Below are 15,148 nucleotides of genomic sequence, written 5' to 3'. Positions count from 1 at the left end.
TGAAACGTCCATTAAATCTTTGAGAATTATGCCTCAAAACGCTACACATGTTTACGCAGTTGCTGCAAAGTATTGACAGTCCCACCCATCGTTTGCTTAGGTGGCCTGGTACTGTGACCATACCGTTGCATTTCACACCAAAAGACCGTCTGGATTGGACGTACGAACGGATCTCTACACAATGTCATAAGTTCGTTTTTCGTCATAGCCAGATCTATCAAGTGATCGAATAGTCAAAGTGTCCTGAACAATATATTTTATACTATTTTTAATTTGAAAGAGTTTTAATTTCACGCGTAGCGAAGACGGGCAACAAAAGTTAATGGAAAACACACTGCTGTCTTTAAAAATAGACGCCAGCCAAATATTCAAACAAGAAAGTCGTCGATATATTCTAACGATGGAAAAGCAGCAGAAATAGATTTCAAAAGCCATTGACTGAATTCAAGACCGAAAGCTGTCCCTTTTTTGCTGTTATCAAAGACTTGTATCCGAAGTGATCATAGCAGACTTTGATCATCATATTTTCTGTCATTTTAAGTGGAAATGTCATTTCCAACTAAGTGGTTAATACTTGGGCTGGATGGCGCACCGGCAATTCTTACTGTAATTGGAAACGCCATATTCTTCGTCACGTTACTGAGAAGTCCCTCACTCCACACCCCATCAAATTTTCTTCTTGGTGCATTATGTGTCACAGATCTTATTGTTGGATTCATATGCCAACCTTTGTTTATCGTTGTACTGATTGGTCCTAAAGGACGTTGCTGTTCGACTGTCATAAAGGCCTACAACCTTATTTTTGGCCTAAGTAGTTTGAATTCGTTTTTATGCGGCCTACTCATAACATTGGATCGATACGTAGCAGTGTTTCATCCTTATACATACCGAACTTTCGCCAGTTGCAGGAGATATGCATTTGTGACAACCATCGTTTTCATTGTCTTTGCTGGATACTCAGCGCTTAAGATACCGTATTTTGAACGGTCAAGAATGTCCTTTCTTATAGTGGATATTTGCATCGAATTCTCGGTGATAGTCTCTGTGCTTGCCATCTATGCGCTGTTATATCGTGTTGTATTTGCCAAAACACAGGCCGATCTATCGGTGAGACAAGTTGTCGGCACGAGACAATCTGACATAAATAAAAGCAGGGCAAGAGACCAACGGAAGACAAAGACTGTTGCTATCATTATCGGAGCTTTTCTGGCTTGCTATACCCCTTTAATGGTATACTATGTTATGGGTTTGTTTTTCTATGAGAATATCAACCCATCTTACCCATATCAACTCGGGCTATGGTCAAACTTCCTTGCGCTTTTCAACAGCTGTGTAAACCCAATGATTTACTGTGCAAGGAGCAGCGACATTAGACGAGCTGCCCTTCGTATGTTTCACAGAAATGCAGTTTTACCACATCAACATGGCTTTGGTTTGAAGAATACCGCATCTAGTATAGGTTAAACTGCCAGAGAAATATTTTTGATCACGTAAGGATGCAACAGATTCACTACACTCTAACAAAAAGAAAACACATATAATATTTGAGTATAAGATTGCAAATTTTCTCAATATGCACGTGCACGTTAAATAACGTTTAAGAAATTCTAACGCCTCATAATCAAATGCTTTTTTCTGATTAACCAATAAGGCTCAATCAACAAATAAATTGTTCATGATCAAAGTTTAAATTCTGAGTATGTTGATATAAATTGTAGGGTTAGCAAGGGTATCGTATGTTCTCGAACAAGCCCCCATCTCCGAATAAGCCCCCATCTTCAAATAAGCCCCCATCTTCGAATAAGCCCCCATCTTCGAATAAGCCCTATCATTAGGTAGTTTTTGTGAAATAAGCCTTAATCCTCGAATAAGTTCCCGTGGGCTGAGGTATTGCCTCTTCAGCAATAGGTTTATCCCAGTTTATCTGCATTATTTAACTTTCTGAACAGCCTCAAATAGAGGAAGAAAATTTAAGCCCCTACCTTCGAATAGGCCCCCACCCCTCGAATAAGCTCCCACCCCGAGTTTTTTGTGAAGAAAGCCCCCAGGGGCTCCTTCGAGTACTTACAGTAGTGAAGTATGGGCAAAGTGGCGTTTACGTAGCAAATGCTTATAACAGATCTTCACCCCACATTCTTCGAAAGTACTCTCGAATTTTTCATATATTTGTTCAAAACAAAAGCTGTTAACAAAAAAGTCTTTATTTTTTCAAATTTTGACTAGAAAATGCTACTACGAGTGCGCTTAAACTACACGGTGGGAGAGGGGGGGGGGTATGCGCGGATGACTTCAGATTTACCTCATCTCCCCAGTTGGTAGCCATTACTTCACCAACAGGCATTAGGTAGAACCTTATAAGACAGAAAAATGAAATCAAAATGACATCGTTTGGTGACATTTGTGTGTTTTTAGACCCACTCTTCAATTTCAGCCAATTTTACTAGCCAAGCCAAGGCATCAGAGAAAACCTTTAGCCAGCGTTGATCTTATCGCCAGAAATAAAGGTTCTGTTTTGAAGACAGCTTCAAAAGTACCATAAATCTAATTATGAAGGGCTTTGAGAAATTGAGCCCCCCCTCCCCTACCTTAGCCTGATATCTGGACTCCGATTTCAAAGTTACCATGGTTTGAAATCGGAGTCTGGTCATCAGGCTGCCCCCACCTATGAATAGATTGCTTTTCTCTCAATCCTGATCTTCGTTTCGTCTCTTTAATATCTACTTCTGATCTTTTAAGTTAGTTATCGTAGCTTTCTTACATTTGTTTTTTAGTGGTAAATGCTTTTCATTTCCACTTCTTACTCGACAGGAATTATTCAACATTCTGTCAATTGTATTGAGCTTGCGACTGCAGATATTTTGCCACGATGAAGAAAAGCTTTTGACAATTAATTTCTTGTTACATTTATCGGTGCCTCGTCGTTAGTTGTTTATTAATCAACATATCATGTATGTAGATAAGGGGAAAGAAACACCTAAAAGGCAAACAATTCGAAGGGGAAGTCATTGGCTCTACCAAATAATAGAGGAAGCGAATTCAAACTTTTTGACGTGGCTGCTAACTACACCCATTTTGCTTTGTAAAAAACCGTCTGTGAAAAATCAAGCCCTGCTATAACCTACAATTAAAAAAATCACATTTTGATCACACTAAAAGTAACTGCTTCAAAGTCCTTCTTTTAAAGATGGGTGGGGGCGATTCTATCCGACGAATAGATACCTATTTCCTGTTTAATTGACATTAAAGACGAGCTCTTTGTGACTTATAAGGTCTATTGCCTGATGTTATCTCATATAACACTTTGTGTTTCTAAGATATAACTCTGAATCATTGGTATTTGAGAAGCCAACTCTGAAAATGCTGAAACTAACAAACAATAAAAAACCGTGTACTAATGCCGAGCGAGAAATTGTGTGTAAAAATGTCTTTTCCCGTGCAGCTCTTTATTTCAGACTGTAGGCTATTGCCTATCTTTATAAGGAGAACATTTGACCTTCCTCCATTTTAGTCCACCAAAAAGCCATGGTACACGTTTCTTATCACTAGTAATCCTAATTGATGCAATGGTTTTTAAAAGGCTTTGAAAATATGAAGGTCGCTATCACCAGATAGCACCATGAATGAAAATTTGAAAACATGGATTTCAATTCATTTTTAAAATCAACATATAAAGGTACCTTGCAGGAAAATGCGAGGAAAACGCATGTTTAAAAGATTAACGTCCACTTTTCGCGTTTTTGAGTAAACACTACTTCCAGTAAATGCAAACTTCGCTGGTTGGCAAGTGAGTTCAATGATTTTAGATGAAACCGGCATATTCTTTCCTTGAAGATGAAGGCTTTTTTAGACATTAGAATGGTTATCTTTGCTTGCATTGTTTCCTTGCTTTCAAAGAGCTAATTTCGCAGCAATTCCGTTTCATGACTTACCGACGTCTGCATGAAGATCGCTTTTTATAAAAGATATCATAAAATTAAAAATTTTGTATTTCAAAACTTGTGTATTTTAGAGAAGCTGTTCATTCTGTTCAAAAAATTTTACGATGATAGTGAATAAATTTTCAAGGAAAATTAGGCCTAGCTTGTCAAATTATCATCAGTAACAGATAACAGATACTTCATCTTAATTTTCTAATGTGGTTGCTTCGTATTGTAAACAATAGAAGCTCGATCCAGTCTTTTTTTCAGATCAGTGGTTGAAGCATTGCGCTTCTGCGAAGGAGATGTTTCTCCTCGGGGTCTGGAAACAACAACAAAAAACCAAAATGGAACAGGTAGGTACACATTGATCTGCACTTGTGATTTCTTTTAGAGGAAAAGAAACAAATTCCTTGTTGTTCACGATTTTTTTAGCTTGGCTGCTAAAGCTTACATTCTGAAAGAGCAACTGCATATTTTTATTGTACTACAGAATACAAATACATATTTTGATTCACCGGAAGGATCGCGCCATCTTGGATGGATACCACTATTACAGTACTATTCCTTCTACCCTACTACAATAAAGGTCCTAGTTCAAAACTTATTTTAAAAAAACTTCTTGTCATTTACACTAAATGCAAGTAAAGTTTGTAGATCATAAAAAAGGTCCAAAACAATAAATATCAAACATTTGACAATTTGACAATAAATCGCCAAAATACACTAGTCCACCCCCCTCTGTTATCATGTCTTTCGGTCTTATATTTTTCACTAATTTATCTATCTACCTATACAATAATGTACAACAATCAATTGTGGTTATTAAATACATAATTCAGAGCAATGCCTTATTCAATACTTACTCTGAAACATAATAGGAAGGGAGGGAGTAGAAAATTTTCCTTCAAAATAAACATAAACATTGATATAAATGAGTGGATAAAGAACGAAGGGTTTTAAAAAAGGAATGTATGTAAAATAATGTGGACACAAAAATTGGCATCCATGGACAACAATTAAATCATTCAGAATTTTGGTATACACTTATCTGAAAATTTGACCATGTTTTTTAGATATATTAACATAAAAAACTGTGACAATAATTTGGACTGGATGAGTTTCTAAACACTGTCATTCCCGCTAAAGTTTTTCATTTTTCCAGCAGAGTAAATGGTCAGTCAGATGTTATAGCAAGACAACTTATTAATTTACAATGTCATCAAAAACTGGCACATCGGAAGACAAAGAGGCATCTTTGACTCCCAGGAGGATTCAAGCAAGAAGACGCAGCAGATCAAGAGTCAGTGCTTCTCCTGGAAGAGGCCCACTTAATAATGGGTTAATGAATGCAGCATGGCCTAAAACTCAAACCTATCGACCAACAAAACCTAGCTCTTCAAAGACATCTGAGCAGCAATGGATCTCAAAAGGAAAAGTTCCACACTCATCTGATCAAATTGAGGAAATGGAGGTTCATTAAATCATTATATATGTATCTTTTTAATCCCTTTTCATTTTAAATTTGAGATAGGATTTTTCATTGGACAAGTAGAATTGTATTGCACGAAAGTGAATACCTTTTGACATATAAAACAAAGCAATTGAATGCAAGCCTCTTGCTATGAATGAATTGTAAAAGTGTGACTTTGTATGTGAAAGTTGAATATCATTGCAACATGCTTAAAATATCACAATAATATTCAACTTCCGTGAGCAAAGTTGTACTTTTACTACATGTATTAATTTGTATTTGTTATTATCTTGATGTGCAACTCAAACTACATTTATTACCAACTCTTATCTCCAAAGAGCTGCTCATAACCCAGCTTGTAGAATAATAGTATTTTCTCCAGCAAGTCAGTTACAGACTAATCTCTTTTGCACCATCAAAAAATAAAAGAAATTTGTCCCAAAATATAAGATAATATATTTATGCTTGAGCAAATTTTGTAAAGTAGCTTGCTGATATTATGGCTTTAGCAAAATTCCTGTGTTTTTAAAGTCTGCATGTTTAGAATTCAGATGGCACTAAAAGTGTGTGGACAATATGCTTTAGGGGCAGGATGAAGTTTCTAGATATTAGAATAGTTTGTTGGTTTAGTGAAACTAGGACTGGGATGAATAATGTGCCTTAGTGTTGTTGGTATTTTGTCATCTTGTTAAGTTTCTAAAATGGTACACAAGTCTTGTTAATTTTTTTATTTTTTGTAGATTTATATATATATCTATGTTTTCATTTCTTCATCTTTTCTGATGTTAGAAATGATACCCAGATTATTTTTGTATATTGTTTATTGATATTCATAAATTTTATTCCTGTTAAGGTTGACAGTCACGATCCATCTGTAATGCTTAGCAATGGTGCTGTAACAGAGTTAAATGTCATGAAGACAAGATACAGTGTGGATTCTAAAAATATAGGCATGAAAGAATATGAAGGTAGTGAAAGAACTGCCAAATCGGTTACAAAAGCTGACAAGGAGACAACATCAGCAGTGCATCGCCTTAGTAACCCAGTGAAAGTAGCTATGATTCCTATTGCTGCCAGAAGGCCTGTAAGAATTTCTGTTTTCTGCTAAGCTAAGAATGATAAAGAAAAAATCTTAAATTATTTTCTTTCATTTTTAATCTGTACAATTACATCAAAATACCATTTTTTGTTTAAAATAATTTTTGATTGTTAAATGCACATGTTATACATTATGTAACATATGTTTGCAAATAAGTTTAAGTAAATATGAGCACAGACTACCAAATATGACTGCAGGTCCACAGGTCTCATAGGCCACACCCTCTTCTTCCCTTCCTGGTAGCTCCCTTCACAAAAAACAGCTAAAGAGGAAATCCAGCCTAACCTCTTACAGGAAAATGAATGAGGTTATTTCTAGACAATACTTGATGAGGAATGAGTCCCCTGTCCCTTCTCCCAAAAGGCCTTCTTAAAGTTAGAGTAAATTCTGTCATGAAGCTTGGCTAGAGAAGTTAATCTGCTGTTCGAATTAGCGTAAATAGTAATTTGCCATCACAGCTGCAAACATCCACTTTGTTTATTTTGATGAATTTATTTTCATTGTAGGTGCCTATTGTTCCAAAGAACAGTGGGAATTTTGCTGCTTTGGGCAAACAGTCAAAGCCTGTAGCTGCTGATAATAAAAGAGATGCTAGCGTTCAACCAGTATTTATCATACTTCATGCAGGAACTGTAAACATACCTGGTAAAATGTGTGGACAAGCAACGGCACCAGTTAAGGTAGGGATTCAGATAAGCTAAATTTAACTAGGAACAATCCCCAGTTTACAGAATAAGTGAATGGTAATATTTCTTTATTTGAATGTGAAATAAACACAATTTTACTGTCCCTCCTTCAATTCAGTTTCTAATTCAGGTTGAAAATTGAGGCAAGGTAAAGGTTTAGCTGTTTTAAATGCATGTATCTATTCTAACAAAAGGGTATGAAGAAAGTTGCATTTCTCTTGAAATTGAGAACTAATTTCATGGCTACCTATTTCTTATCTGGAAGTATTTGTAATTATAGATACTCCTACATCAAAAGATGTCTCCAGGTAGAATAAAGAATCTGGCAAAATGTCTATTAAAATTTTTTGCATTTGCGATGAGACTTTTTATGCCTTGCATAGAGTAACTTCAAGGTGTTTTCCTCCTTATTATTCAGATTTACGGAGAAAGAATTATCATACAAATTGAAGAAGAGGCAACAAATAAAAGCACAACTATGAGGATATTATGTAATGACTTGCGAGAAGTCCAGGTACTGCACTATTTTTTGACATGTGCATTAGAATATAAAAGTCATCAAGGTTGCTGGAAATGTCTGCAGCCCTAAATTATTACGAAAGCATGCCATATTTTTTTAATAAAAGTGGTTGATAGGAAGTGACATATATTTAAAAATTTAAAAAATACAGTACGATCTAAGTGAAGATCAATGCTATAATGAAAAAAGGATCTAACACAACATAGGCAAAATATGGAAGGTCCCTTCTCATCATCTGTCAGTCCCCTTTTTCGGTTAGCCCTGATATGTTAAAAAAGACTTTAACAATAGAATATCACTCTTGAGTATTATATTATTTCCATTAGAAAGCTTGCTGCATTTTTTCTGAATAGATTCTTTTTCCATCACAGATGAACCTTGAGGAACATCCATTTTCCTTGCAATTGAAAACGTGTCAAATATATTACATGAACCAGAGCAAAATGAAATCAAAAGACAACAAGAAAGAGGCTTTGTTGGGTATGCATTCAATTGATATTATTTTTATCTGATGCTGAGTTAAGATCTGTATTATTTTGAAAGAAGAATTTAAAGCATTAGGATTGTCCAGATAATACATGCATGCGGAATGGATTTAAAATAATCCAACTAAGTTTCGTTTCTCCAAATATAGATGATTGGCTTTATTCCTCTTGGAGCTTGGATTTTCAGTGTAGGGTAATGGTCAGCATACTTTCTTTATCAAACTATCAAACTCAGTGGTGTATCTCTACATTGTAGAGTGGAGGGAGTAGGTCGTTAAAAGTAAAATTTACCAACAAAGCCATGTTGACCCAATTTTACGTACGACGGCCCATCCCACAGTCTCATAGACCTACAAAAGATTTGTGCTGACTAGCCAACGAAAGAATGAGGGAAGTTGTCACAAACCTTACCGCCCCTGGGGATAAAACATCTCAGCACTGTTTGTCAGGATCAGGATCTCCATCGCAAGTTTGAAAGTGGCAGTTAGGGGCAAGGACTAATTAAAGACCCATAACAAAAGATTTTGTAAAAGAGTTCTGTTGTTTCGTTATTATCGGATGCCTTAAGGGTTGTGGCTTGCACGATAATCATGCAGATGTCAAGAATGTTAATCTTTACAGAAATTTTATTTACATAATTTTTCTATGCTTGATTAGAATTTCAACTTTACTACAGAAACCGTCAAAATCAACCTTGCATACGAGATCTCAGTTCCGCCAGATGTCAAAGAAGAGTTGAGATCTCTTGTAGGTTCATATACATTTATTCAATTTTACTTTATCGATCTATAAAAAAACCATTAATCATCAAGGTTTGTTAGTTAAAAATTGTGCACATTTTACTGGTCTTTATTCATGCTGTTTGTATATATATTCCGTCAAAAGGTGTTCTAGAAAGTCTTTTCTTTGCAGACTCTGTTATTGACTTATGACTTGAAGTTATGAAACTATTAGATCATTTTGTTATCAATAAAGTACATTTGCGGCTCAGATAAAGATCTTTTAACTTTTTGGCTTGTTTAAATTCATCAAGTCAACGGAACCAAGTATTTACAGTCATTCAAAGCTTCGACAACTTTAAGACCGTTTGCAAGATGTATGTATTAATGCATGGATTTTGGACACAAATTGCCAGACTGCCGTATTGATTCTTATTAGCGTCTCCTCCAATTAGCAAAGTCCTCCAATTAGCATCTTTGCTCATAGGTTTGAATTATCACCCCAGTGCTAATTGGAAATAGTGACGTAAAGCCTCTTTAACAAACTCTGTGTTGTGATCCTTGAGTTTTCAGTTTCAGGAAAAACTGCGTCATTTGAACCTTTGGAGAAATGCGTAAGTAAATTTTTCTTCACAGTCATTTCAGCACTTCAAAAACCTTGTTCTGCTTCACACTGTATTTTAGAAACTCTTTTGGGCCTGTTTTTCCATCTCTTCAGATATGCCCACTCCTCATGAATTTTTTCAGACATCTCCAAAACCTTACAGACTTTTTTTCAAGATTTATCCTGTGGGTAATATAGTAATGTAGATACCCTGTGGGTAATGTAGATAAATAGTAATGACAGAAAATGAAAGGCAAGAACAACTCGTGTTGTTTCTGGAAATCCCAACTCCACGCTATGAAGCTATCTTTTACCTAATTTTCAAACTTTTCCAACAAGATAGTTAAGGGTATTGCAGTCGGAAGTTGAGTCTGGTTTTTTCAAGTCTTTGATTCACTCTTTGTATCTTTATGTATGATCATTAAAGAAGCTGATTTATACAAATTTGTAGCATCTTAATTTGATTGTAGTTAATATTATTTTAAGATACTACAGCAGGGATAGCTTGCCTTCAGCACCTGTACTTTAACAATCTTAGTAAACGGGTTATAAATACAGTTTCACTATGTGTTACACAGGATGAGCCCAAACGCCTTACCAAGCACTGAAAAAGGAAATACAGAAAGATCAACTACTAAAAGCACAATGTCTCCAAGTGCTAGAGTCAATTCAGCTCCTGTTCTTGAAGAAAAGATCGGAATAGGTGGGTGTTTTTAGATTTTTTCATATAAAAATTGTATTCGTGGAAACTTTTTATTGCAATATATTCAACACGTGCACACATATTGCTTCCTTATTTTAATTTTCTAAACGTACTATTTCCTAATTTTTTTAATTTTTTAATTTTTTTAGCTAATTGCGAGCAATCAATTGAACATATTGACCTTTGAAAAGCGTCGATTAAGATGAAATGTTTTTATCTCTGTTTTAAACAGTATTGTGGCGTATGAACAAGAAATATTAAAGCTTTAAGTTCGATTATGAAATTTACTCTTATGATTACAATCATTGGTTACTAAATCTATTAAAGTTAAGGATTGGGTCAATAGAATTTGAAGATGACACAAACTAGCGGAAACATAGCATACTGTGTACTTTGCGTCCGACACTCTTCAGATTTTAAGCGTCGGAGGGAAATAGCCAAAGCTAAGCAGATAATTTGAATTTAGGTGTGGATCGATTGGTAAAAAAACCAACCAAATACGTCTCTTTTCCTCCTATTTTACTTTATATCGCCACTTAATAAGTTTTCTGCTTACCTTTGGTCGTTATCTATAATTTATACGCGTTATCCATAATCTAAACAGCGTCGAACAAACAGTAATTTAGTATGTCTTGTTTCCGCTATTTTGTGCAATCTTCAGATTTTGCCATAATAAATGATTACATTCTTATACTTGAGTATGGATTTCCACCTTTTGAACAATTCCATCATCATTATGATATACAAACTTTCAACAAAGTATTTCTCTTAATAAAAGTAAGGAAAATTGTTTTGTGTGTATTGCATAGATAAGTTGAGATGTCAATGCTGATATTTTGACATTAATGAAATCTTATTTTCAGGCTGCAGAAAGCGAACCCCTGAGAAGAACAGTGATGAGCAGGTATGTAAAAAAGTTTTCAGGCAATTTTGCTTCACCCTCTCTGTAAGATAGTATATTTTTTAATCAAATTCAATGGCAGTGGACATATTACACGTTAAGTGCCGTTTATAAAACGTTTTATGGCATTGTTTGCTGCTGTTTTGAGATAGAAATGAAATATGTTCGTCGCTGTTGTAATTAAATCTCCGCGATTTGGTTACGGTATGCAAGAGCAACAGTTGAAAAATCCTCGATGAATTGTCGAATGAATGATGGGAGTAACTATTTTCTGAAGATTTTCTTGGGAACAATACTTCTAGGTTCTAGTCTTAAGATACATTACAGTATATTATATGATATTAACAAAGCAATATTATTCTACAGTCTGACATTAGTATTATCTTGGCATAAATCATTGCACCGGTTTGCTCTTTTGACAGACGGTGCCTGTTGGGTCATCACAAGATTGCAAATTGGCAAGGCGAATTCTCTTTCAAGAAACCGATAATCAGCAGGAACGTATAAAAAGTCTCGAAAGCGAGGCTGCTCACTACCAACTTTTGTTAGGCCACAAAAGGCTAGAGATACAGCAACTTGAGGAGCAAATTCACGCAGCGGAACGCAGTGCAGTGGTTGCGAGGGAGGAGGCATATAGTGAAATAAGCAGAAGAGATCATGAAATCTGTCAATTGCAAAAGCAAGTTGATTCTTTGAATCTACAAATCAGCGAAGAGAAAGAGAGCAAGGCAGGCTATAGGCAGCAGATCAGCGAACTGAGCAGAGAACTTGAAAGGAAGGATACTACTTTGAAAGAACAGCAGCAAGCAATATTAGTGAGAGAAAGTCAGTTGAAGGAAGTGAGGAACATCGCTGTCTCTCCTAGTAAAATGAACGAGCAGGAATTACGAGAGGAGATTAGAAGGCTAAAAGACAGTCTAAGACAGGCAAGGTATATATGTTTTATTGAATATATTGGCAATATCTTTTTTTATTTTCATTCAAAGATCCAAAGTGGGGCAGAAGCTTTCGTTTAACATGTATTTGCGTTCTGATATACATTTCTTTTTGCGTATATATAAATAATTGTTTTAGTTCTTTCACTGTTAAAGTTTTGATGATTAATTCATTTCAGTGTTATATTTTATTTAGTTGACAGTTTTCCTTGGAGTGATTTTTATATTTCAGAGCAAACCTAGATGACACGAGACGGTCAAAAAGCTGTATCAGTGAAGAGCTGCGAAAAAGCGTCGATATTCTTGGAAATGTTCGAGAACAGCTAAGAAATGAAACTAGCCGATGCAGAAGGTTTGAAAACGAAGCCTCCAGGGCAACGCAACAAGTAAACGAGCTTACTGGTACAAAAAGGGCAATACAGGTAGAGCTGAATGACGAGAGAGACCGAGTTGCCTCGTTGGAGCGCGACATTTTGATCTGTCGAAGGCGTATTGAGAATGAAATAAATCATCGACGAGAAGTCGAAGATGAATGTAGAAATATGAGGTCGTTGCTGAATGAAAAAGATAGAGTTATTGAAAGTATTCGGAATGAACGAGATAATACGGTCACAGAAGTTGGTATCCTGAAAAGAGAAATCTACCAACTTAATGAGCAGCTAGAGTCTGAACAAACAAACGCAAGGAGCGAAGATCGCAATGTCTTCTCGTCGCAAAACACGCGGCAGCCAAACATGGAGTCCCACGACTGGGTTCTAGATCGTAACGAAATACACATCCACGGAACTGTACTCGGAGTAGGTGGATGGGGGCAAGTGAAGCTGGGAAAATTTCGCGGCACTGAAGTTGCAGTTAAGCAGATACATCATCTGATTTTGTCACAGCACAACCGCCGATTATTCAACCGCGAAATGACGATCGCATCGCGTTGTCGCCACCCTTGTTTGCTGCAGTTCATTGGCGCGACCTGTGATGATGGTACTCCTTTGTTTGTTTCGGAACTCCTTGAAACAGATTTGCGCTCCCATTTGTCCCAAAATGCTTTGCGTCCTACCGAGGTCGTTGCTGTAGGCTTAGATATTGCACTGGCTCTGAATTATTTGCATAAACAAAAGCCATTGCCCATAATTCACCGCGATATAAGCAGCTCCAATGTTTTGCTGTGGTACAAAGGGAGGGAAATGCATGCAAAACTCTCAGATTATGGGGCTGCCAACTTTATGAGACTATCGATGACACGACATCCCGGTGCTTCATTGTATTCAGCTCCAGAGACTGCATCTGGTGAACAAACACCTAAGGTTTGTGATTTTTAATTTTTTTACATAATTTCTTAAAACTTATCTCGATATTGGCATAATTGTCACATTTGCAGAACAGGCTGGAAAACTTGTACCCGCTCACTGTCATTCGCGGAAAGTAAGGATCTAAAAACATTTTGTTTTTTTTCTTCCTTTCTTTTTCCTTCTTTTGAATTTACTATTTTTTTACACCGAATTTACTAATAGGGCTACTTTGAGTAGTAATTTTTTGATTTGTAAGTAGCGTTTTTTCTACAGGGCCCTTGTAAAGCAATCTCAACAATGACGGAAATACAGTGGATAAATGATTTGAAATGAATAAATGAATGAATAAATGATTGAATGAACATAGCTCAAAGCACACTTCATCGTACTGCATAGCGATTCTTTTCTTTGACAAACTAAATATTCTGAAAACAAAGTAAAAATGTTTTCTGAATTTAGCCTATTTTGATGCAACTTCCAGGTCGCATTTTGGAATCTCCAATGACTTGCAAAGCCAAAGCCATATGTGAGACTAATCTGATTTTGAAGGCTTTTGCGTAATAATAAATTTGTAAACTTTTAGAGAAAAATTGATCTTTTTATAAAACACAAAAATTTCCTTATTCCATGTTATTTACACTCAACCAGGTAAATTACCTTTAAATCTTTTTGTTACTTCTATCTGATTCCTCAGATAAAGTTTATTGGCGGTATGATAAAGTTCCGAAATTTGGTTAATGATACAGAACTTTCTTCTCCCTGCTATTTATTATTTTCAGATTCTTTGTTTGATTTCTTATTCTGTAAGCTTTCTCTTCTTCCCTTTTCAAAATCTCTTTGAAAAGCAAGGAGTTAAATTTTCTTTGAAAAGCGAGAAGGAGTTAAATAATGTCTCACCTACAATATTTGAAATATTGTAGTTCTTTTCAAAAAGTTTTGGAATATATTTTAAACACAATATGCTGACTTTCTAGGTTGACATTTACAGCTTTGGAGTAATGTTCTGTGAGATGTCCATTCGGGAACTACCAGTTACAGAACAAAGAGATCAGCAAATAAGACTGATGGGAAACCAAGACCATCGTGTTTTTGTTCAAAGGTGCATTGAGGCAGATCCAGTATCCAGACCTGATTCAGAAGAGACAGTAAATATTTTTGCAGGATGGAAGGCATTGAATCTTTGATTGAGACGGCTTTTTCTATCAAGAAGTAGTTGCAAAGTTTTGAAGCCAAAATTCACAATTTAACTGGAAGAATGCACTATTCAGTTATCAGAAATTCATGGTCAACAGCTACCCTTTCATTGATCCATTTTCATATAGAAATCATGGCTGAAAATACTGTAAACATTTGAATTTCTATGGTTACATGTAAATGGAAGAAATTGATGTTTTGTGGTCCAGTCAGTGATGAGAATGAATTCTGCGTTTTAGAAAGAATTTTTTATCACTTGTAGCTAGCTGGAATTTGTATTTTTAAAGACTTGCATGTAATGTATTAATATGTATACAAATGTCGAAGTTCTAAAATAAATCATATGTTTTCGTAACACAAAAGATTTGTGTGATTTGCTTTTTTGTCTGAAAATGAAACATAACATTTTGTATCGAAATGGGGAATGAGTGTTTGTGTTATGACTATTGTATTGTGTTCGTAGGAAAGAAGTCTGGAATGTTGGTCTTCAATTCTAGAAAAAAAACAATTAAAAATCTTCAGTGCCAAGCTAAACAGTGTCTTTTTCATTCTGAAATTTTAGCACAGGAAAGATTGAAGCATTTACTGTACATGGAAAATTCGCATATTCTCAGTTCCTCCTCTT

The 15,148-nt window shown here is 35.6% G+C and overlaps 2 protein-coding genes across 3 annotated transcripts; both read left to right on the top strand.

Moving 5' to 3' along the window:
- The first annotated feature begins 545 nt into the window (after nucleotides 1-545).
- On the top strand, nucleotides 546-2,205 carry LOC135685453 (trace amine-associated receptor 7c). Its single transcript, XM_065201400.2, has one exon. The coding sequence runs from the start codon at nucleotides 547-549 to the stop codon at nucleotides 1,462-1,464; it is 918 nt and encodes a 305-aa protein (XP_065057472.2). The 5' UTR covers nucleotide 546; the 3' UTR covers nucleotides 1,465-2,205.
- A 1,966-nt stretch (nucleotides 2,206-4,171) lies between these two features.
- On the top strand, nucleotides 4,172-15,053 carry LOC135685444 (uncharacterized). Of its 2 annotated transcripts, none has more exons than XM_065201387.2 (13): nucleotides 4,172-4,273; nucleotides 5,086-5,391; nucleotides 6,245-6,475; nucleotides 6,997-7,170; nucleotides 7,595-7,690; nucleotides 8,068-8,176; nucleotides 8,858-8,928; nucleotides 9,474-9,514; nucleotides 10,083-10,207; nucleotides 11,071-11,111; nucleotides 11,531-12,039; nucleotides 12,276-13,344; nucleotides 14,304-15,053. In XM_065201387.2, the coding sequence occupies exons 2-13, from the start codon at nucleotides 5,134-5,136 to the stop codon at nucleotides 14,511-14,513; spliced, it is 2,934 nt and encodes a 977-aa protein (XP_065057459.2). In that variant the 5' UTR covers nucleotides 4,172-4,273; nucleotides 5,086-5,133; the 3' UTR covers nucleotides 14,514-15,053. The 2 variants fall into 2 exon arrangements, with proteins under 2 accessions (XP_065057459.2, XP_065057458.2); XM_065201386.2 differs by having other exon boundaries at nucleotides 4,177-4,273; nucleotides 5,083-5,391.
- Nucleotides 15,054-15,148: the final 95 nt, after the last annotated feature.

This window comes from Rhopilema esculentum, chromosome 15 (assembly GCF_057945365.1).
Source record: "Rhopilema esculentum isolate cy_ngs chromosome 15, ASM5794536v1, whole genome shotgun sequence".
NCBI classification, from domain to species: Eukaryota; Metazoa; Cnidaria; class Scyphozoa; order Rhizostomeae; family Rhizostomatidae; genus Rhopilema; species Rhopilema esculentum.
This window is presented reverse-complemented; position numbering and strand designations above follow the sequence as displayed.